The sequence below is a fragment of the Saccoglossus kowalevskii genome, chromosome 9 (assembly GCF_978046115.1).
Source record: "Saccoglossus kowalevskii chromosome 9, keSacKowa6.1, whole genome shotgun sequence".
Classification (NCBI taxonomy): Eukaryota; Metazoa; Hemichordata; class Enteropneusta; family Harrimaniidae; genus Saccoglossus; species Saccoglossus kowalevskii.
The window spans coordinates 21,734,952-21,760,992 of record NC_140649.1 but is presented as its reverse complement, the minus strand read 5'-3'; the positions used below and the strand labels follow the sequence as shown (position 1 = coordinate 21,760,992).

Genomic DNA, 26,041 nt, shown 5'->3' with positions numbered 1-26,041 from the left:
TTTATTTATTTATTTATTTATTTATTTATTTATTTATTTATTTATTTATTTATTTATTAACTCTTACATAATCCCTGGAAGGAAAGGAAATGGTCACAAGGTACAAGAAAAAAAATAGAAAACAATATGCTAAATAACAAAATACAATCACTAAGTTACTAAATAATACAAAATCACTAAAATACTAAATAATGTAAGATGGAAGTTGACCGTGACACGCAAATACAAACATTTATTTTATGTTTCCAGTCAGACCATCACTAGTACTGTGCACGGCAGTTTCCTATTACTCGCTGCTTTTGCGTGCCAGCTTCTGTTGTGGGCTGTATCTGAGTTGAAAGCAATCTCTGTCCCAGAGATCGTTGCAGCTGGAGCACCGAAATACTCGTAGAAATAGACTCGTCATCGACAACAGCGCCCCCACTTCACCTCTGACCTCAAAGACTCGGGATCCAAAATGGTGGAAACATGGACGTTTGACGAGCTGATTGTGGCATTTCGACAGGTAAACATTGCTCTTTGAATTGTTATTTTGTTCACGACAGTTATGGCGGTCCAGTGCGCAGTATGTCACTGTAAGAAATTCTGCAATATCGCAGCGACTGGCCGGGTTGTCCTCGTGTCTTCAAACCTTTGACGATTTAGTTGTGGGTCGATTTAACCGGCCATACGCGGACTTATGATTCATCGTCTCCATTGTCACGATCACCTGATACGTCCATTGTGTCACAGCCTTTCTTCTTGTCCTGCTAGTGTGTGCCATTAATTATATATCTATGTAGTGTCTAGAAATGTCGAGATGTTCAAGCCGGGGACTGAAATGCCTCTACAGGGCGTGGTTTGACATAGCTGCAGTTCTGTAGCTCTGGATTTCGCTGGTGTCGAAACCCTAGGGTTTTGCAATTACTAATAGACGAACGAATCAGACTACCGATGCAACAGAAAACGCCAAAAACAGACACCAGCGAAATCCAGAGCTACAGAACTGCAGCTAAGTTTGACAGTGTTAATACTGTCTATAATAGGGCCGAACGGGAAAACATTGACTAGATATCAGTGATGGGATATCAACTCACTGTATTGGAAACATTGTTAGCATTAATATCAAACACAATTTTTATTTTGCTTTTCTTCAGATAAATACATCATATTTTAAACTAGTTATCCTATACTGGCGAACAAATCTAGCAAGGCACTTACTACTAGACTGTACTTATTAAAAACGCACTGCACTGGCTTTGTGATTGAGCTAAATAAACAGTTTGGTATTTGTTAGTGATATGGAAAATTTTGATTTTCAAAAGAAAAAAATAAATCACACACATGCGTGTTTCCGGTAACCCTTCACCAGTCACTTGTTGAGTTACATTCAAATTTACTTTGAGAAACAATGATGAAGTTGCCTTGGCTTTGATTAATTTTCTGATTTAATTAAATGACAGTACCGGTACACCCACATAACATGGTTTTTTTTTTGTATTTTTTTTAAAAACTTTTTGCCATGGTTTTTTTTAGTATTTTTTTTTTTTAAATAACTTCTTGCCAAAAAGGAAAGCAAAATGTTTTTTTCTCAGAATCATGGGTAATTTATTTTCAACTAAGGGCCAACTTTAGGATCCTCTCTCAGAAATTGGATTGGCGAAGCCATTTGAGCCAAATAAAAACATAGCATGTTTCCATAACTTGAACTTACCCTGATTTTGCATGCTAACCCAGCACCTTTTGGGGAAAACTGGAAAATGACCACTCAAGAAGGTACTAACTTCCTGTTTCTAGCTGCATGCTTTCCAATCTCTTCAAATGAAATTGATAGTTCGTCCTTGTACATTATTGCAGTGTATGAAATTTGTCCAGATTACATACCAGACATCAGGGCTGGTAACTTTCAAAAGTTACAAGCCTTGCTAAAATGTTACCAGTCCCGCACATTTTTACAATTATTTTCACACACACACACAAATAAACACAAGTTGTATACAATATACTATGCACAGTTTATTTTACAAAGTAGCTGTAGAGAACATGCATATTCAGAACATGGTGTCTTAAGTTGGTACATCCGGTTACAGATGATCCCTTTCCGTACATACTGAGTTTGTCTGGTATTTTGCGGTTTCATAATGGCCCGTAAATAGCCCGGCTGATATGGCAATATACTGTATGATTGCTGGTGTCATCATCGGTGACCAGCCATTCCTTGAACTCTGTCTTCCAGCTTGGAACAATTTTATGTGTACATTTTGAATGGTCATACTCCTTATTTGCAGCAATTCGATAGATGCTTGACTTCTGTTTCTTTGTTGAAGGGTCTATCTCCAAAAAACGATACATGTTGTACACAAAACGAGAACTTTGTAACAAACTACGCAACTGGTATATAACTGGTCAGGGGTCACCGGAAGTCTCACTGCACCATGGGAGATAGGACCTAACCCGAGGTCATGTACCTATTAATAAGTTAATAAGTCAATGGATTCCGTCTTGTGGGTTGAGAATGCGTGTCAGCCAGTCGCGATGTGCAACGGCAATGCAATATTGTCATTGTTTTGGCTGATCACGTTTCTGTTTAATGTGTTTAGAGCACATATAAAGAATGGTAGCTTGTTTTTATTTTAATTTCGGCAGAAGAATGTGGTCAAATGTTACCCGACCACCGGACAGGAAAGTTTGAAATTCAACCAGTCCGATACGAAAGTTACCCGTCTCGGGCATGCGGACGGGCAGGAATTTCCTACACTGACTATTGTCTATTGTGATAATTACATTCCAAAAAAAATAATAATAATACTGTATGAAAGAACACACGCAGAATGATCTTGAATAATTAAAAAAAAATATTAAGACAGAATAATAGTTGTACCTGCATATACCTTTACCCTATTTCTGTTTTAAGGTAGCGAGAAGGGAAATTTTCACTTTTTTCTTGATTTTTCAAAAATTGATAAAACGGTTACTTTAGACCTTGATACATCACCCCAGGTTTACAAAAGATCGAAATTGCGAAATAACGTTGCTCAAATTAGTGTTTTAAAACACTAGCAGAAAAGACTACAACTGCCGTTTCGTGGATATTTGCATAGTGTTTATCTTTGGAAGGAATTAAATGATAAAATCTTATCTGTATACTCTGTTGTTGACGATTCTGATATAACGGGTGATAAGCTTCCAGTTGCAAACAATGCGTGTTTATCTAACGTCCATTGTCAGCATTATTGTCAGTCGAGACTTTGTCGGAGCATGGAACTAAACAGTCAAAATAAACATTCGTCATCGCGGCAACTATCATAGTTCAAAGGAAACGAAGTGGTTGTTCTTCCTGGGGTTTATAGTTCCATGGTCGGAGAAACATGGTCATACAGTACTCATTTCGCCCAACCTTCCGCTTTTACATCGACCGCTTATCGCTTAATTTCCGACCACGCGGTCTTGTCCGACCGGAAACCGACCGCATTTTAATTGCGTTTTTTTTTTCGCTCGCTCGCTCATTGAAAACATTGACCGCTCGCCCAAACACTGATCACTGGAACATGAGTGGTCGAAATAGTGGTTTTGATAGTGACTGAGTGTGAACATACAACTAGTATTAACTAGTATTAACTATTATTACATTCTGAACGACACCTCAAATCTAATAGCTGTATTACACTTGTATCGTGAAAGCAACTGAACTGGGACCTCTTGTTACGTGTTTTGGGTGCTTGTTCTAGATGTAATATTTTTATTTTTATTTTAATGAGACAGTTACGTGAAAAAAGCCTAGGTAACTCCTTTTGACAGAGCAGAGAAACGAGGAAATGTTAGTGATTAATTCCAAAAATAACGATATCGAATCCACATCGGTCCACGTCTGGTAAAATTTGACATTCAATTTTTAAAATTAAGTCACGATCATTGAATGAGCTCGGTCTATACCGTATACGTACCGCAAAAGTGTTCCCACAAAAAATATTTTCGACTAAAAACGGCCACATGCCCTGAAAAAATCGAACAGAGCTTGACATGTATGAATAATTTATTGGGCTTAAAAGAAAAACGTGTCAAATTTAGTTATAGCCATAACTATTTGGTGGCCAGTCGATGAACAATTCAAAGTCCTTCAAGGCTGAAAATCATCGACGCTACTCTGGTTTACTTTATTTCACAACTTGCAGAGAAAACTGATTCGCGTGAGCTCTAATGTATCTTAGCCTAGTATTTTCTTTTTGAACTAAGGTCAAATTCCATCAGTTTGTCAAAATATATGTTTTTCAGCGAATAATTTTGAAGCCTGTCACAGCACAAACAACTATGTGAATCGACGCCGGTGATTGGATTGTACGACGACCCTTCAATTAGCGTCAAATATGCTTTGTTACAACATCATTGATTGGCTGAGAGTCACCTGATCGGAGCACGAACTGGGTCACAGAACCATATTTGTCCGCATTATCAACAGGACTTTGCAAAATAACCACACCCACATTTTCAATCTTTTTTAGCGCGGAAGTTGCCAACAAATGTAAAAAAAATCGTGAATTTCATGGATTCGAATAAAATAAAGCAAGCGATTGATAAGGATGATTATTAATATTTTCCCCGATGCTCTTCGAATTTTTTTTTTTTTTTATTTCAAGGTAAGAAATGGCTAGTTAAGTTGCATCGTCTTCAATGCGGTTGTTTCACCGCGAACAACTCTAGCTCTGTTTTGGGCATGGTTTAGTTTTGCGATGTAAAATAAAATATATATTAAAATAATAATACTTGATTAATTAATTTGGGGTTTCAGCCCACAAATTACGGACATGATCTCCATGAATTACGATCAATGTTTGTCTTCTCTCGGCTGATTGTCACGGTGTTGATCGATGCCCTTCCTAAACTCAGTATGGAGAAACCAATGGGGATCGACATTCCAAACAAACAATCGAAATTATCAACGAAAGACGAGATTTTTCTAGATATTTACAAACATACTGTCATGACAAACATATGTAAAATTAACAAATACACAAAGAGGTGTAATATTAGGTTTTATTTTAGGCTTAGAAATATTTTCTTTCACTCAGCCCATGCATGTAACTGCCATTTAGCTTTACGGTCCTTCAGCATCGGGGGAAAACAACAATAATTATACAAAACACATTGCGAAGACTCAACAATCAGGAAAGAAACCCCAGACAACCATGTCGTACTTGTGTTGAAATACATTTTGTATTTCACGTCAGAATATTGTTTAAAATAAAATATTCAGTCCAAGCCAAATCGAGGTCAAAGGGTCAGGTTGCGTGCATATAATTATATATAATTAAAACAAAAAGTATTTGAACTTTTGTCAGCTGTTCAACATCTATAAAAAACAAAAAGACAATTATAAGACAATGTGAACCTCGGAAATTATTCTGTTAGTCCGAATTTTAAATGTGCGCGAGCGAGTAGGTGGGCGGTGATATTTCGGGGTTTGCGCGGTCGAAAAAAAAGCGGAAATTGTCCGGTTGAATTCAACAAGCGGTCGCAAAAGCGAGAGAAAAAGGTGATTGGAAAGCGGAAGCGGGCGGGAGGTTGTGCGAAAGGAGTACTGTAACTTTGCACAACTTTCTTTTAAATCGTTTTATTTTCCAAGTCAATATTCTATTTTACTAATACATTTTTTTTCTAACGCAATGGCGAAGAAAAGAAAGAAAGCGTTGACAGACGAGGCAAAGAAAAATCTGCCACTCAGTGTCGCACTCTGACACAGCAATTTTTTTTCAAACATCGGCCATTTTGTTTCACCATGAAAACCGTTTTATTAGATGTCTTATCTGAGACACTTGAAGGATTAGCTTGTTTGTAAACTGTCAGCGTGTACAGTGGGACAGTAATGTTTGTCAGAGGATTATCCCTCGTTGTTCGTTTGCATAACAATGGAAAACCCGAACGTTCCTGGAGTACGGACTCAAATGCCAGCAGTTTTCTTCATTTTTCACGCTCGAGCTTGAAATTATTCATTATCTGACACTCTTTATGAGTTCTATGATATCAGTGGTTAATATGTTTGGCCATTTTTAGTGTATATTTATAATAATGCAGCAAATCTACAGTGTTTTATTAACCAAAACTGTTTTTCGCGTTTTTCTCGAGTTGAAGTTTTGATCGAGTACGACTCATTGGGACCGCCGCCAAATCAAGTGCGTTCGGACTAGGACATTCAAACTCGCAGTTATCGTTCAAAAGATAATGATGGTGCGAAATATGTCTGGGTTTTTAAAGAAAATGCTTTGTCACAGAATAATAGTCTGTTAAAGGTGCCAAGTATGAAATAATTTGGGGACAAAAAAACAAACCTGCATAGAAATCGGAATAATAGGTCTTTTGATTATCGGAGACGCATTTCAATGGACTTGATTACGGACAATGCATAACTTAAATTTCACCCGGAAATTCCGCAGTGTGCTCTCGCAATCGCGTACTTAGTCATTTTTACAAGGTTCGCCATTTTTGATGTCACGTGATAATTATGTAAACAATGTCTGTCCAGTTTGTGCGAACTTGCACCTCTATACTTAGTCTTTTGATATATATAACCTAAATTACTGTTCTGAACGAGACAACAGACAGAGAATGTTTTATTTAAAAACGTCACAAAACCTTCTCGCTACCTTAAACGTTACTGAAATTTGACTTTACCATTCTCCGTTCCATAAAGCACACACATGATGTGTGGCTTGTCTATTTTTTCATTTACATCACATTCACATCAGGACTGTTTGTCATTTAAAAGTAGTTAAAAAAGAAATAATGTAAATTGCTTTTAAAATTATTTTCATGAGTAACAAATTTTGTGAGTCAGCGAAACATAAGAATCTGTTAAAATTTCATTGGAACTTTTAATTAAGACGTTGATATTAAACTACCGTGTATAAATGCCATTAACATCATATTGTATAAATTGCTAGCGAAAGTTATATTGTTTACTATACAATGTAAGTTTTGATATTTTAAGCAATACATTGTACACATATTTATGCTGTAGGCACCTCTATATCACTTGGTATTTGAAGGGTTACTCATAATATGGATTTTTTATCTGATATTCAAGAGGAGTTACAAACCTGACAGAAATGACCACCTCACAGAAGCAGTAAGTGACTGTCGTAATGATATTTGTTTAGAATTATAATGATTTTAAGTTAAGTTTAACTTACTTTGATATATACGGGTAGCATTCTGTAAACTATTATATTATACATCCTTTTCATGTGTTTTGAATGCTGTGTAGACTGGTGCTTTTCAACACTTTGCTAAACTTACAGCTCTACCACTTAGATCATCAATTTGTTAACCACTAATCATGTCACATGCAAAGACTTTAGTGGCTGTGCTGATATTCAGAATAAATAAATTATTCATAAAAAATATTGACTGAACATGCGACTAACATTGCAGTTAATTAACATGACATTGTTAATATTAAAGCGGGAGGGTCGTCACCTGCGCACGCACGGCAATTGAGTCACAAGCGACGATAACAACACATGCTAAAAACGCAAAGGCTCATGGTTTGTAAACAATGACACGCTATGGCCATCTGACGCATGTGCAGGTGACGTCTCCCCTGCTTTAATTATTAGGGGCACAAGTCAACAAGTTTTTGACTCCCGTGTGCGAAGCACAAAAAGGGAGTCTTTGCAGTTAGTGTGTCTGTCTGTGTGTGTGTGTGTCTGTGTGTGTGTCTGTTCCACTGATATCTCAAGAACCATACATTGATTTTTGATGAAACTTAGTGCATAGATGATCTGGGCCAATGCGCAGATTTGATTAGGTTTTGGTAAAAATCCATGCATATTAATTACCTAATTTGCATGATAATTAGCTGATTTTTAGCTGTTCCATGATTGTTCCACTGATATCTAAAGAACCACTCATTGGATTTTGATTAAACTTGGCACATATATGCTCTGGACTAATGCGCAGATTTGATTAGTTTTGGGTAAAAATCTGTGCAATATTAATTACCTAATTTGCATAATGATTAATCAATTTTTGGCTTTTCCACTGATATCTCAAGTACTAATCATCACATTTCAATAAAACTTGGTACATAGATATCATAGGACACTGCACAAACCTGATAGTTTTTAGGGTAATATCAGTACATATTAATTACCTAATTTGCATAATTAATTAATTTTCAGCTTTTGATATTTTAAGTAGTAATCAACACATTTCAATAAAACTTGGTACATAGATGTCATAGGACACTGCACAGACCTGATAGTTTTAGGGTAATATCAGTACATATTAATTACCTAATTTGCATAATTAATTATTTTTCAGCTTTTGATATTTCAAGTAGTAATCATCACATTTCAATGAAACTTGGTTCATAGTTACTTAAAGACTGTGCAGAGACCTGATTAGTTTTGGGGTAAATATTTGTGCATATTAATTACCTTATTAGCATAATTAGTTAATTTTCAGCTTTTCGCCTGATAACTCAAGTACTGATCATCATATTTCAATGAGACTTGCTACATAGATCCTCTAGGACTATGCAGAGACCTGATTAGTTTTAGGGTAAATAATTGTGGATATTAATTACCTAATTCGCATAATTAGTTAATTTTTTCCATGAATGTTCCACTGATATATAAAGAATTGGATTTTATTGAAACTTTTATAGAGTATTCATCATCACATTTCAATGAACCTAGGACTATGCAGAGACCCAATCAGTTTTTGGTAAATATTTATGCTTATTAATCACCTAATTAAAATAATTAATTAACACTGATATCTCAAGTACTGATCATCACATTTGAATAAAATTTGGTACATAAATGCTCTAGAACAATAGACAGGCCTGATTAATATTCGGTTGAAATTTGTTCATATTAATTCTCTAATAATAATTCATAGTTTTTTTGTTCTAATCACATTTCAATGAAACTTGGTGCATAGATATTACATTATGCAGGCCTTATTAGTTTTACACTCAAATATGTTCATATCAGTTACCTGATTTACATAATTAGTTTTCAGCTATTCCATCAATATCTCAAGTACAAGTAATTTTGAATTAATTTTTAATGTGTCTTCAATACTCTCAGCACACGGAAGTTCTTTCTAAGCTTTCTTTGATTTCTTCTTCTCTCTTCTGTATCTTGTTTTTCTTCAACTTGATTGAGAAAATGGCTGAAGCTAGAAACCTGAAACTTTGTATGCTGATGTGGACCAATGGGAATTGGTGGAAATGTGACAATTGGTCACATGGCTTGGCAGCCATCTTGTTTTGAAATTTTGTATAGTTTTGGTTCAAACTACCTGAGGACCTGAAACTAGTGGCACAGTGTTATGTACTATGCTACCGCAAAACTCATTGGAGGGCATTTGGGAGCTCATTTTGTCCAACCGTTCTTGGGAAGTAGTCGATTAAAGGATCAAATTATGGAGCATTGTGGGTAATTCTGTTATTCTCTGGGGGGGAACACAGAATGTATCAAGTCAATGACACCTAAAATTGAATTTTAGACTTCAAGATGCTCAATGTCAGTCAGAAATCTTCCTTCAATGAATGCCTGGGTATATGCATAGATGTATGCATTTAATCTGTGTTCTGTCTCACTCAAATTTGAATACCGGGGTACTGTATGTTTAACACAGCATTTATCTAGACTGTTGTTTTCATATAATGGTGCAGTTATAGTTATTGTGTCGAATCCCTCATCTGCTTTGATTGCAACACATACCAGTATTTATAACACTGACACGCTCCATATTTCAGGAAAAGCAACACTTGATAGATGAATGGCAGCCTGAACCGTTAGTTCCCACTTTAGAAGAGACGCACAATTCAACTATTGTCAAATATAAAGTAGTGTCACAGTAAGTATGCACCTTGGTTACCTGTACAGTATGGCTTTAGTGAAACAGTGTGCCTTCTAATCTAAGCCAATATGAAGTGCCACTGATGCACCAAGATTTTTCTGTGATGCACCAAGATTTTCTGTGATGCACCAAGATTTTCTGTGATGCACCAAGATTTTCTGTGGTGCACCAAGATTTTCTGTGATGCACCAAGATATTCTGTGATGCACCAAGATTTTCTGTGATGCACCAAGATTTTCTGTGATGCACCGAGATTTTCTGTGATGCACCAAGATATTCTGTGATGCACCAAGATTTTCTGTGATGCACCAAGATTTTCTGTGGTGCACCAAGATTTTCTGTGATTCACCAAGATTTTCTGTGATGCACCAAGATTTTCTGTGATTCACCAAGATTTTCTGTGGTGCACCAAGATTTTCTGTAATTCTGCAAGATTTTCTGTGATTCACCAAGATTTTCTGTGATTCACCAAGATTTTCTGTGGTGCACCAAGATTGTCTGTGATGCACCGAGATATTCTGTGATGCACCAAGATTTTCTGTGATTAACTATTGTTGCTTGCGCCTCAAGTCAAATATACAGTCACATACAATTTTATTTTTGTCTTGAAAACCACCTCTCCAGCAGCCTACAAGCTGAAACAACTTGGGGGGGGGGGGGGGTTCCATTTCGATTTCTGCAAAATCAGTTTTCTTAGAGAGCACACTGTTGTGCAGCCTGTTTGTAATTTTTGCCTTTGGATTGCATTCTGGTCATGCATTTAATGATTTACCATCTTGCTTGAATTGCATATTTGCAACCCATATTTACAAATTTACTTCCTTGTGTATCATGCGCTATATTTCGTCATATTGCCACCAAAGGTCACCACTTCAACGTGACTTCATAGGTTCATCAAATTTTATAATCTGCTTCTATGTTTCAAAACAAAATGAATACAATGTAGCTGTTTGCTATTGAGTGTCTCTCGTTAAAACTAGAAATTTATTAGTTTGTTTATGTTACTTGATATGCTACTTAATTGGCATTACAACATACATTACATGTACATACATCCATTTTTTGCATTACTTTGCTGCCTCAATGTCATTCATATATGTTTTCAGGAGACAAATATATGTTTTTCTGCATTTTATATATTGGTCTAAGAATACTATTCTTACATCAGTGCCACCTGACAATATCGCATATTTCTTTCCAGACAAGGTGGTCCTAAGGTCACAGTGGATGGTAAAACATGTTTAAATTTGGCTTCTATGAACTTCCTGGGAATGTTGGGAAAGAAAACAATAGAGGTAAGCATCATGCAAATGACCCCTGATACTGTGAATTATTAAACTTTCGCCAAAAAATGTCAATTGTTAATTTGACCCCCAAAAAAATGAATTGTAAAATTTTTGAAAATTTAAAATACCTAGTTTGGGCACCTTAATTTTTCGTCAAACTGTTTTTGTAAAATTTCTCTTATTGTTATGTATTTTCAAATAATTAATAATTTTGGACCAAATAAGCAAAATTTTTTGTCTGTATTATCGAATGAGGGTAAAATGTCTGTTTTCACTGTTACTGCGGTCACTACAACAATTTCTTTCAAACCTGGATATTATATTCACCAGTGTGGGGTCTCGACCAAGTTTGTCTTGAGTTTGTAAGTTTGTCTTGAGTTTGTAAGTTTGTCTTGAGTTTGTAAGTTTGTCTTGAGTTTGTAAGTTTGTCTTGAGTTTGTAAGTTTGTCTTGAGTTTGTAAGTTTGTCTTAAGTTTTTTCAATAATAAAACTGTGTGGAATTTATTTATTGAAAGCTGGAAAAAAAGTTTGTTGGGTTAATATTGCAATCAGCTCTAAGGCTCTTTGCTTTAACCTTTTCACTACCAGATTTTTCCGCTCAAACTTTTCTGCAATTATTTTCATATATTTTTCAATATTTCTGGAAATGAACCCTAATTTTGGAGCCAACGGATTATTAGAATTATACTTTTCACCACCAGTTCCCTCTTTTCATTACAAATTCACAAAATAGTCCCTGGTGGTGAAAAAGGTTAATTTACTCATCTTATTAGTGACACCTGAAGTTTTATTTCGAATACAAAAATGAAGCTCCAAAAATGCCCTCCAACGAGAAAATCTTTATTTTCAGGATTTCCAACCATAATGATAGTAAGGAAATCAAAATATTACCCATAATTAATGATGTTTTATTTGAGTGGACATAATGTAGTTTAAATTGAAATTCTACAATTTATTCTTATGTGTGTTACCTCCCAAGGATGCTGCTGTCAAAGCAATAAAGAAGTATGGTGTTGGTTCTTGTGGACCGAGAGGTTTTTACGGAACAGTGGGTAGGTGTCAGTTGCATATACTTTCTGAAAAAAACAATACAGCTTTTAAGCATGCGATGTATTCGCTTCATTAGTAGCTCATGAGATAACATAAATTACAGATGGGTGTTGTTATTATAATTACTGCAAAATCTGTATTAAAAGCTGCGGCTTCTATTAAAATGCTACAATGCAACAGAGGGGATGCGATACACATATGAGAAATGATGAATTTTTGGTTCTCAATTGTTCAAAAAGAATGGGTGCGACTTCTATTAGGGATGCGGCTTCTAATACAGATTTTACGGTACATACCAACTGACATGCTTCATAGCCAACCAAAGATCCATGTTTGCTGCATCATTAAATTACTTTTTTCGGTCGATGACGCTGTTATCATTTTCTTAGTGCATATGCTACTAATAAAGCAAATACTGTTAAAATGCTTACAAAATTTTTTTGCAGGTCAGTGTAGATCGTGAAATTTTGCGGATGGTTGGCACTTTTGTGAAATTTTGACATATTAAATGCCATCAAATAATGTTATGAAAATATCCAGGAGGAAAAATTAAGCAATTTATAGTATGGTCCATATATAAATATATATGGTACATGTATACATGTATAAAATGGGTGTTTTGTAGAAAGTCTTTCATTACTGAGAGATTATTATGATTCTTAAGGTGATACTACTATCCTAATTTTGCACTGCTACGAAGATATGATTGTTTTGGCAACCAGTGTTTAAAAATGGTGTTTCAGTAATAGTGTGCATTTACAAATATTAAAGTTAGTAAATACAATCATTTTAACCAAACCAAATTTGGCTTGTTGTGGTTAAAATGTATGGCCTCCAGCTATGTTCATCACCTGCTGCTTGAATAGGTTTGAATAAACTAATCGCTAGAAAATGGTCAGTGAAAACAATATGCACATGTGCACATCTGATGACAGTGTTCTTTCAGTCTCATCAGATCTAGTTCCTAGTCCACTATGGGTGGATTTTTCCAATTCAACTGGCTATGTGTTAACATTTACATGTACATATATACAAGTTGTCAATTGAAATTTTAGACACAATTTCTTTTAATTGAAGATAATCTGTCATGACAAGCTCAGTAAAGCACCGTCCCTCATGTTGAGGGACAGTGAGTAAAGTAACCAATTTATCTAGGGGCATTCCCTGCCCAGTCCAGTGATTGGCTATCATAGATCACCAGCTGTTCTGCATGATTCTTGCTGGCAAACAAAATGTAGTCAATAGTCAATAGCAGGGTTCTCCCCAGGGCTTTTTAGCGCCGAGGTCCGCGGCGCTATACCTGTGAATCTCGGCGCTTCACTTGGGACCTCGGCGCTATGTGTTCCCACCTCGGCGCTTGATTTCATATTTGACATGCCAATATCAGATGTGAAAAATCTTTGTTCGCCACGTCGGTCGGCCCCGACCGTCACTCAAAATTAGTGACCACCACGGAAATGCGAGGACTATTGTCTGATTGTTAGTATAATTACGTACCGACCGACACGCATCCTGTCAGTCGTGGATTATAATTTATAAACACTAGACCTAGTCGCACGATACGTAGCGGCTAGTCAAATTTGTGGAATTAGCACCTCTTTGTTTGTAAGTAAATACTTTCTGCGATAGACACAGTCTTTAGATTGAAAGCTAAAATTATTTCAAAATCAATTCCACCTCGATATAACATGGTCAAATCGGAGTTCACGATCAGTTCACGCTACTCAAGAAAAAAACAACGTGTTTATTGCGTTATTTGGTAAAATACATTTGAACTGTTATCATTGCGAATCATGTAAAAACTCTTCTTTCAAGACCTAATTTACCTTTTAAAAATTGCAAATCACCTATTTCGAAAGCTATCATGCAGTTGTCAATTGAAATCGATGCCAACACATTGTGCTACGACATCGCTTTACTTCCGCAATGTAATCTTTATGATCACTACCATTCGGAAAACTTCGGGTTCTACCGGCATTACCATGCGGCATTTTGATTGGTTAATGGTATTCTTGACCCATCGGGTCAAAGGACACATGCTAATGTTTTACAAACATCATGGCGGGTCTGGGTTTTTTTACCGAAGCGATCAAGTGATCAAAAATAATCGCTCCCGATAAAAATAAGTTGGATTTTACTTACATTTCATATCAAAAAAAAAAAAGTTAAATTTGTTGAGGAATTGTTGCTATAACTGGTGTATAACATGGCCAAGTAAGTTATGTCACGTCGTAACTTTGATGATCGTTTTGAAGCTTTATTTGTTCGCTCATTACTGTAATTGTAAACGTTTTAGAAGTTGATGGTACGAATAATAAATTACAACAATACGTCAATTAATTACGTGATCGATTTTTTGAAGGAGAATGTTTTTGGAGTGAATAAAATTATGAGATTCGTGAACATAAATCTGGCTTAACGTTTTGAATGCGTTTCCTTCAACGTTTTACAAAACAATTAAATTGCAACAATAATTTATTTGTGTTTGTTTTTAGTCTGCAGCATTTGTATTTCGAGAATGTTTCAAACTCTTCTAAATTGTGAAACATAATGTGTTGATTCCATTAAAAAAAATATTTGCCCTGTGACTGAGCTCACTAATATTCATAATTGTAAATAAGTTCTGTTAATCAATGAAGGAAAGATATGTAAATGATATGCAAATTATATGCAAATTAGCCCCGGCGCTATGCATGTTTTCTGGGGAGAACCCTGAATAGTGCTTCTCGTTACCTATTCTCAGATGTCCACAAGCTTGTTTTCTTATGTGTATCTTCCCTTCCAGAATCTCTTTAAAAATTCACCTCTCCTCCAGAATAAACATAACTTTCTTATCACGAATGTAGATATACATCTAGAGTTAGAAGACAGACTAGCCAAGTATATGAAGACTGAGGAAGCTATTTTATATGCTTATGGATTTTCCACCATAGCTAGTGCTATACCTGCATACTCTAAACGTGGTGATGTCATATTTTGGTATGTATGTACCGTAGTTCATATAATTGCATGCTACTTATATTGGAGGTACAGTACTGGCTATAACCACTTCTCGGATGCATCAATTATAAGGATGCAGCAGTATATCATGATATGTATTGAATTCAGCCCAAATTGTTTTATCATAAAAATTATGAGTACTTTTGGGGCAAAGTCACCATAAGCAATAACAAAAAAGTTGAATTTTGCCCCAAAAAATACCTGTAATTCTGATAAGTTTGCCTGAATTCTCTAAAAGGGCTATTGAAAATATGTGAACTATAAGATAAGATAAGATAATTCTTTATTACAACCTTATAGAATGAATTACATATCTATTTTGGTTTATAAAATGTAATAAAGGTGTTATCTTAGAACAGCTAGAACGTGAACATTTACATTGTGTTAGACTGTACAATCATCTGTTTATATTAATATACTGGTTTCTGTCTTTGAATTACAGCGATGCTGGTGTTTGTTTTTCCATTCAGATGGGTGTGTTGGCATCCAGGAGCAATGTGAAATTCTTCAAACATAATGACATGGAAGATTTGGAAAGATTACTGATGGAACAAGCAGAGGAAGATAAAAGGGTTTGTCTATTTTGAAGATTATTTTCTAGAACATTAATTTGTGGTAGAGAATTGAAACTAGTGAACTCTATGAACCCTGGAAATGCATGCTTGGTCAAAGAAACTCTTTTTCACAATGTGTTTATCAGTCGGGCCACCATTGTAAAATTGTTGGAAAGTTGTCACTGATATATTGTTGAAGACTTTGGTTTAGTTGGAATATAGTTCAGACATTTTGTTATGCATGGTAAGCTCTTGGTAAACGCACACACAAAGATGGATGCCTGTTGTGTCGCTTTACAGATGATTCTTCTGACTCGTTGCTTTATCAATTTAATGATTAGAGCACTTGACAGCATCCAAGGGATATAAAGACTTGATGTGTATGTGTGTGGACATCAAAATCATTTTATTTTATCCTGATATGTTCTCTTTTTGAATTTTCTTGAAAAATTCATTTACCTGCTTATTTATACCATCCCACTACCGACACCCCACCACCCCACCCAACACCCCACCACTGCCACCCAACACCCCACCACTGCCACCCAACACCCCACCACTGCCACCCAACACCCCACCACCACCACCCAACATACCACCACTGCCACCCAACACCCTACCACCACCATACAGCCACCACCCAACACTCCACCACCGCCACCCAACATCCCACCGCCACCCAACACCCGAACTGATTTCAGACACAATCAAATATATGAACATAGTTGTGCTCGTACAAATAGCTCTCAAAATGATTCTTGACTTGAAGTCCTGTAATAAATTATTAAATTGGCAATGTATGTGCCATATTTATTTTAAATTATATTATTATACAGTATACATTTATCAGTATTTTGACAACGTTGTGATTATTCAATTGATCTCTTGTGCTTGTCAATGAAATTTTTATTCAGGCCTGAAATATGATTAGCCAATTATAAATACTAAATCATTGACTTTTGAAAAGTTAAATAGAAAGAAAAACATAATTATCAGCATTATTATATACTGACCTTTGTAGATAAAAAATATAGGATCATATTCAGAACCTCTAACCCTAACCCTAACCCTAACCCTAACCCCAACCCTAACCCTAACCAGTTATTTGACTTTTGTCTACACTTGTTTGAATCTGTGTATATACAGGTATGATTCAGAAATTCTCACTTCTCATCTTCAAATATATTGGCATTTATTGGCCACATTTCTCACGAATGTTTTTATGTTTTTCTGCGTTTTGTAATTGTTAACGCTTTATATCATATGTCCTTGCATGATATGTTGACTTCAGTAATGACGTGATTTCCACTCTTCTTTTATATCATATTTTATTATCATGTTCATTTCAGAATCCCAAGAAAGCTAAAGTAACAAGACGATTTCTGGTAATTGAAGGACTGTACATAAACTATGGGGATATTGCTCCATTGAAAAAAATGGTAAGTCAGACCACCTGTGAACTTTATTGCTGACAGGCTGTAAAACCTATACATCTTTTACTTCAACCAGTTGTTTATTTGTGACATGGCCCGGGCATGGCATTTCTTTTTATCTGTACAATTACAGTGTCAGCCTTACTATATTATTGTAGAGGTAGATCAGCTCTATTTGCTGAATATTGTTTGAACTTTGCCAAATTTTAGTCTGCGCTTAACTTTTTCTGGAAATTAAGACAGTGAAAGGTGACTGTAACTAAATGTGGGATGGTACATAAGATGGTGGAAATTCTGGGGTTAGTCCGTAAAAGTGAATCATGGGATTACTAGTCTTGTATAATGTCTCCACACACTGTTAATCTTACCAGTGGTTATGAATCTGTCTTGGCTTCTCTCTACTGTTCTGAAGAGAAGCACAGTTATTTCTGTGAAATAGTCAACGGATTTCCATCATAAATAATTATAAAAAAGTAGAGATACACAATTAGAGGGTGTGGTCCAAACACAAAGTAATCATCGTTTTCCCGCCAGATGTGCTTGCATTTTGTTCTAAATTTGCTACTAAATCATAAATCAGGTCCACTCCCATCTAAAAACAAAAGCTTGTGTATCAAATTTCAGCCTCTATAGTTATGTGTATCAACTTTCCTATTGCTAGAAATTTCTGTTATTTCATCACGTGATCAATGATCAAGTTTTATTCAGTAGTCGAATGAATAATATTAAAACTACAGGTGATTTTTGTTTTCATTTCTCAGATTGAATTGAAGTACAAATATAAGGTGCGGATATTTTTAGACGAGACCATATCTTTTGGTGTGCTAGGTGCACATGGTAAGGGTATTACAGAGTACTTTGATATCCCAGTAAGTACATCAATGCATTATCTTTACTATATATATATATATATATATATATAATCTATTAATGTACACACTGTGTTGACCCAGTGGAGAATTGTCGACCTAATAAAAAAAAAAAAACTTTCATCATATTTTCATCGCCTGCTGGTAATCATCATTCTCAAATAAATCTATTGAGGGCGCCTGTTTATCACCGTTATCCTTAATTCCCTCTATTCAGCTGCTTGACTTAATTTTTAAAGTAGCAGTGCTTAACTGTTATTGTACTTCTGCACCATTTTGTCCTTGTGTACTTCCTGCACATTACATGCTGTTTGCAGTTCAAAAACATTGCTCATTGACGTACATGTAACTATAGTAACGGTACTTTATTGTCGCAAAAACATTATTCTTTGAATTTATTTGCCTCTCTGTAAACTCACAACTGACTTTTAGCAGATCTCTCTACACATATTCAGTTATGTCACTTGAAATTTATACAATACAATTTTCATTCTAGATTGAAGAGGTTGATATGATATCTTCATCCATGGAGAATTCCTTGGCCAGTATTGGTGGATTTTGTTGTGGTACTACGTTTGTCATTGATCACCAGGTAACAAGTTTCTGCATGGTGTAAATATCTGCATATTAATTAAATAATTTGCAGTTTTGTAAAACAAGTGAACTAGAAATGAAATAAAATAAAATCTAGCACAGCTATTTACTGTATTTATTTCTTGCCCAAATTATTTTTCATTTCTTATATTCTGCAATATTTCTTTCTGAAAATGAACCCTATTTTTTAGCAGACAAAATTTGAATCAATTTTTACTCAAAGTTTAGCTTTTTTGTCCAAATCTTTGAAGGAAAGTGCAGACCATAAACAGGACTACCAGTATTTTGCGATGAAAAGAAGTAACTTGTGGTGGAAAACTGCTTAACAAGTGGGCTTCCTCTCAGATCCAGTATTTTTGTTAGGGTTTATCAGCTGTGCGTGTGTCCGTATTTGCATGCATTCATGCCAGGACCAATCATATTCTATCTTCACATATACATCCTGCATCTTTGAATATATTTACATGTCTATTTATTTCACAATCCGATTCAAGGTGGCCCAATAGAGCTCACTATCAAGCATTTCTGTTCCTGATCCAATCTCTGCAATGTAGGAACTGATTTCATTCAAACCTAGTAGATAAATTAGACATTATGGGACCATGACACAAGACAAAATGGCAGCCAGTTAAATGTTTAAAATTCATCAAAATTAAGCATTTCTGCAATTCAGTCCCTGCATCTCAATCATATACCGGTATAGACAGATATCATTCAGACTCAGTACTTACCATATTTTCCCCAGTCATAAATCTAGGGGCCTTAACATATAGAATCAGGAAAACATCTCTTTTGGTTTAACATTGTAACCATGTTGCCATCCTCGAAAATTTATCCAAATTACATTTTTGTTCACCATGCAGTGGTCGGGAACACAGTCAGCTGGGGCACGCGTGATAATAAAATAAATACAATATTTACTATATGGGGGCCGCCATCTCGAAGGTGGCATAAAATTAAATAAAGAGACAAGTTGTGAAACATGTTTTTCAGATTCATATAAATCAGGACAAAAATACCAATCATTCACAGCCAAACAATCCATTGGGATAACAAAATTTGGCCAAATGCGTTGTTCTGGTGTGGAAAAATCTCTTGCGTACGAATACCTAATTACACAAAGAGAAACAAAATATTATGATTTGCATTGTCATTGATTTCCACAAAAACTTAACCAATGAAGAAAAAAATATGCACATTCTATTACAATACTGTTTATGGTGGGAAAAGTTGAGGCAACATCTTCATCATTATTTTAGTTGTGGAATCTTTGATCGTACGCAAACTCTTGATGCATGATGTTTTTCTGCATGATTCTCCTGAAACAATGTCCTCTGACCTAACATTTCAATTCTGTCATTAACCAATCAAAATACTGTGTTGTACTGATGAAATTTTCCAGAATCTGTAAGTTCTGTTAACACTGATTTTAACAAAAAAAACAGCGATTTTTTTTTTTCTTCTAAAAACTGTTGATTAAAAATGTTTACGTAGTCAACAAGTCATGTTGAAGCATAGTTCACTCGTTCACACCAATTCACAATAGTCTTAAAGGATACTGTGATTATTCGGAATAGTAAAACTATGTCCAATGACCAGGTTTCATGATTTGATGTCACATTTTTTGGCATTTTGAAAGCTACCACTGCAAAAAGATATGGATTACTTCAGTATTGAAACCTTTGGTTTATGGCAAATACTAACAGAAGAGAAAGAGTGTAAACCATGCTGCATTGTGAGTTTTCTCTTTAGCCAAACAGCCCTTGTCAGTGCCACCACACACTTCATCTAAAAAGAGAACTACTGTTAGTACCATTTACGATTATTATGAAATAAAACAAGTAATTTACATATATTTCAATAAATGTTACCCCATCTTCGACGCCCGGTAAAAATACCTGTGGCTAATAACCAGGAATGCCCTCAACTTGTTAAATGTCTAAAAATAGAGGGATGCCACACCATTTGGTTTTTCAGATGAAATACAATTTTGCAACTGGTGAACATTTTGTATAAATGAATGCTGCTACCAAGTCATTATATCTATATGTCTTGCCAGTTTACATTTCAACTTTACATCTTCATATATATGTACAATGCATTATACATTAAACATGCATATTGTTTTAAATTCTGATAAAAAAAAAATGGCAGTTTTGTTTAATAATAATCATGTCATGTCATGTATTCATTTATACATCAAATAGCATTGATTCAGTAAATGTTCGACAGATCTGAGCGACAGAAGCATTGAACTAAACAAGTCAAATATTTAGGTTCTGACTCCTTAGTTAATATTTGTTCTATTTATCCCCATTTACTATATTTCTCATGTTATTCATGTACAGAGATTAGCTGGCCTTGGTTATTGTTTCTCCGCATCGCTGCCACCACTTCTGGCTTCGGCCGCCATTGAATCACTCAATCTGATGGAAGCTAACCCGGAAATGTTTGCGGAACTTATCAGAAAGTGTCACATTGTTCATGATTTGTTATTAAGGTTTGTACACACGTATATGTCTTTGAGGGTGAACTCAAAAGTTATATATTTTTAATTTTCTTAATATTCTTTGCTCTCCCAAAGCTTTTTATGTACGACAATTCTACTTACTAGGTTTCATGCTTGGACTGAAGGTTTTTGATGTGATTATTTATACTATAGCGTAGTAATAATATGCAAATTAGCCATTATTAAAATGTACAGCCTCGCAAACAGTTTGTTTTTCAAAAATGATTGCTAAAATATTTGAGAGTGCATAAATTTTTAGGTTTCAACATTTCAGCTTTCGATGATAGGGCACTGCAGTAGTGAAGTACTTACATGCTGACTAGAAACATTATTATTTTAACGTAAACCAAAAATTGTATATTTGTGTGCTAGGTCTAAAAGTATTTATTGTAAATTGCGGTGGTCGTCGCGACGCATCCTATTCGATATGGGACTCACAGCGACGTATACAACACGTGTTAAAATACATTGTTTATTTACATGAAATTCGAACGCGCGCTGCGCGACGACCACCGCGCTTTAATCATAGCAGGCATTCTGTTGCCTTAAAATTAGCTCGGGATTTCCTGTCCAAAGTGTCAACTAGTGTTCATGACACATTTTTAATTATTTGCAATATTTTAGATGTAAAATAGTAAATTTAACTGAAAATACTTAGCCCTTTGTCTAAAACGATATTCTGTAAAATCTGTATTAGAAGCTGCGGCTTCTATTAAAATGCTACAATGCTACAAAGGGGATGCGGCTTCTATTAGAGCATCTACACATATGAGAAATGATGAATTTTATTATATTAGAGATGCGGCTTCTAATACAGATTTTACAGTAGGACATTTTGAAAAAATAACAGCAAATTGCTAATGTCTGGGTGAGCATCTGAATCACTGCATAGTTGAATGTTATCTTATTTTTGTTAATTCATCTTCATCATAGTCTTCCTCATCTTCAAGTTGTTGGTGTACCTGAATCTCCAGTCAAACATATACGATTGATTGAATCCATGTCAACAAAAGAAGACCAGATAGCATTAGAGTCAATAGTCTCTCAGGTAAGTCATTGTAAAAAATGTTATTTCTGACTTCTTCTTGAAAACTACCAGCTCATTTGCTTTTGATACTTAGTATGTAGGTACTCCAGAGGGGGCTATTTTGACCATCAGGTCATTTGTTATGTAACAAATTGTCGCTATGCATTATGGGATTTGTACTCTTCACTGTACGAATCTCAGTATTTGTACACAACATGGTTTTTGTATGCGTCTTGGAATTTGTATACATTATAGTGTTTGTACGCATCACAATATGCAATTCTGTATGCACCAGATATTTACGCTTATTATTCATGGAGGCCATGCCGGAAATAAGATGCTCCACGTAAATAATTTAAAGGGCAGTGGTCGGCGCACCGCGCATGTGCGACATTTGTGTTGATATAATAAACATGACCTCATTGATACCTACCACTTACAAAAAAAATTAGATACCGGTAGTTAAAGCTTAGTGACTTCTCAGTTTGTACAAAGTTTCCTTTTTTGTTCATACATGTATGAGTCCCATATCTCCCGCATCCGTGGCGCGACAACCCCTGCCCTTTAACAATTTCAGACTTGAAATTGTGTCCCTGTTTGTTAAACACTGGAATTCAAGCCCTAATATTTTTTATTTTTGAAAACTTATATGACAATAAATAACAATTACTGACAATAATGACAACCGAGGATTTCTGCCAAATGCATTTGGATGTCACGGACAATCGTCAAAATCTAGCACACGATTTGTAAGCATAGTTCAGTTCACTCTGAAATGGTGAAGTGATAAAAATCTTATCCCCTAATATCACTTATACATAAAGCCGGTTGATACTCATAATGTGATGCCTGTATATACAAACTAAAGCTAAGGATATCTCTCTTAACCTGAAATCATGTGACAGCCTCATAATATTAATCTTCTTTTACAGGCATTGGATAAGAATGTTGCAATCACGTGTGCTAGGTATTTACCTGAAGAGAAATTCTGCCCACCACCTAGGTAAGTAAATACAGGTGTGAAAATCTACAAGCAACATTTCTTTTCTCTTTATGCTACGGTATTTGGTCTAAATTTACAGTTGACAGGTTTTTAGTCAGCCACCCGTCTTCTAGACAGACGTTCCACATTTTAGACACAGGTATGTCAGTCACTCTCTGCATCCTAACAATATTTAAATTCTTCCTTAACATTCTTTTTTCTCCTTTTGTTTTGACAGTATTCGTATCACTGTGAGCACTGAAATTAGTGATGAAGATTACAAAGTTGCAATTGACGTTATCAAGGAGGCTGCAAACACTGTGCTCACTGAGGTGTCATGATACTTTTGTACCAAACTTTTATTCCAATTTCTCAGCTCAGATTTCAACACTATTGATGTTTTCTTTGTTTATTTGTTTCCTTATTTCACTTTAAATTGATATAATGCAGAACACTGGTAATCTGCTTCCCTGCTTCATCAAAAAGTGACAATGAATAATGTGACACGAGGAAAATGCTGAAAGTATTCATTCATCTTGAGGCACAAAAGACGGTGGTCATTGTACCGTGCATGAGCGAGATACAGTATGTGTTGATGAACAGTGATATTTCCCACAATTCATAGCACACTCCCAGTGGCAAGCACTCAATACTTGATTTGATCCAGTTGCAATGGGCACTGAATACAAATTTTGACTCGTTAGACTTCTTTGATGTATGCAAAACATCTCTTGAAGCACTAGAGAATACAGGAATATGCACCTGCGGTCTTTTCTTTGATGTAATGTTTCCTGGGATTTAAATGAGATTTTGAATTTTCACTGTGCATGATTGCGTTCATATATCCTTGTCAAGTTGCATCACACAGGTATATAATCTTTGAAAATATAAATTATATTTTTCGATGGCAAATTCAGAACAAAAACATGCCCACGCATTATAAACAGTATGACATAAACTAGGAGAATTTAAAAAATTTGTATACCGTGTTTTAGAAAAAGGGGTAAAAAAAAATGGTTTGATGTTAACTTTGCTATACGATGCAAGTAAACGATAATACAATAAATTTATTCTACCAAAAACTAGTCTGTGCCATAATACATGATTAGCAGCACACAAACTACATGTAGTTTGTTGTAAATATATTCGATACAGCGTATTTTAAAAATTAGGTTTCATAAACCTCTTGAAAAAAATCTGATAGGGCTGCCATGGAGCTATTGATTGCACACATAGATACTCACGTAATAAAACATGCACCAAGAGATGTCTTTATATGGAAATTCATTCTATACTCTTTGATGTTTGTTGCAGTTGTCGGTAGCGTACGCGTCTTCTTTGTACACATTCCATTCATCTGCACATAAGGTTAAGTGACCCATATCTCGCACATCCACGGCAAGGCCATCTTTTAAATAAAATTTCATGAAAGATTGTTGAATTACTGTGATTTAAATTAAGAGCAAGTTATAATTAATACATAGCAACTTTCATATAGTCCCACAATTGTAGTCCCTAACTATCAGTAAACTACTAAAGTATACCAGATAAGATATACCGGTAGGGTTATCAAATGATAATCTGCATAAGTGAAAGTGCTCTAATATTTAAATTATGTTCTTAACAATAATAATAACCTGTGTAGTTTTTAGTTTGAGGGTCCTTGTGTAAATTTTATTTTGAGGGGGTTTGCAAATAAAAATTATGCAATTATCATTGTAACAACAAAATTAGAGGGCGGGAGAGGCACAACAATATAGTGCCCTCTATACTCTGTGGAAGCATTGATCTTCATCGTGATTTAATTTTAAAGTATTTCATCAACAACCAGTGAATGAACTTGATCTTCTTTATATGCAAATGATATTTTGATAGGTGTTATATTTTTTCCACTTTTTTTACTATTTGTTTGAAAGAGGTTCTTGCACATTTCATTGTCTATATTTGTTCATTTCATGATTACAAACATAATATTGAGATTAGATGCAGCATGTGCGTTTTCATCATATTTGTATCTCAATAAAAATCGATTGCTTTAAGTGATGACGCTGGTTGTCATGGTTTAAGATGAGTCCCACTCAACAACTTTAATATACTGCACATGTATGTATGCAAATGTTTAATGTACAAAATTCAAGTGCTTGCAGTTGCGACAATCTTCAAAAAGCAACTCTACCGTACTACCTCTAATAAAAATGACCTGTGCCATGAAAATGACAATTTGATGATAAATTTGAAAGTAATGTTGTCTTCACTGTTTTAGACAGATTGTACAAGGCAATAATTGCACAGGTTTTTGAGGTAATGGTGACTTATCCTTTTTCAGTTGACTTATTTTGTTTCTGTCATTGGTAAATCATGCCTCTAATGGGCTTTCACTAACATGGTTTTAGTTCTGGTGTTGAACATTTTTCCTGAGCTATTTATTTTATCCACACACAAATAGGGAGAAGATACATGTATATGCAGTTTTATGTTTTATGTGGTTGATGACATGTTTTCAAATGAATAAATCATGTTTGCAATTAGCTTTGCCTGATACTTGCGAAAGTTGCATCATTTATTGCAATCAAATCTTTGTGTCATTTGACGTTGGTAAAGAGTTAGTGACAATATGTATATCACCCACTACACCCACTGTTTGTACTGCTTTGTTATTTATTCACTGTGGAGCTGAGCTTATTATTCTATTATTTGAAATTGATTTATTTCATCTTACTTTAATCATATACTTTTATACCTTGTTGATTAGCTTTACAATGGGTTGTGGACATGGGGGGGGGGAGTTTAGAAAGGTTTGTGCTTTACAATGCACTGAAGATGTGGTGCTTGCAATCTGTATTGTGTGCTTGTACTTTGATATATTAAACAATTTATTTGAAAAAAGACAA

At 35.1% G+C, this 26,041-nt stretch overlaps 1 protein-coding gene across 1 annotated transcript; it reads left to right on the top strand.

Annotated features, from left to right (window-relative positions):
* The first annotated feature begins 431 nt into the window (after positions 1 to 431).
* LOC100372650 (serine palmitoyltransferase 1-like) lies at positions 432 to 26,041 on the top strand. Its single transcript, XM_085503301.1, has 14 exons — positions 432 to 505; positions 6,992 to 7,099; positions 9,743 to 9,843; positions 11,048 to 11,141; positions 12,112 to 12,184; positions 15,029 to 15,161; positions 15,625 to 15,754; positions 17,086 to 17,175; positions 17,931 to 18,038; positions 18,535 to 18,630; positions 20,981 to 21,132; positions 22,075 to 22,189; positions 23,101 to 23,171; positions 23,389 to 26,041. The coding sequence occupies exons 1-14, from the start codon at positions 458 to 460 to the stop codon at positions 23,489 to 23,491; spliced, it is 1,422 nt and encodes a 473-aa protein (XP_085359427.1). The 5' UTR covers positions 432 to 457; the 3' UTR covers positions 23,492 to 26,041.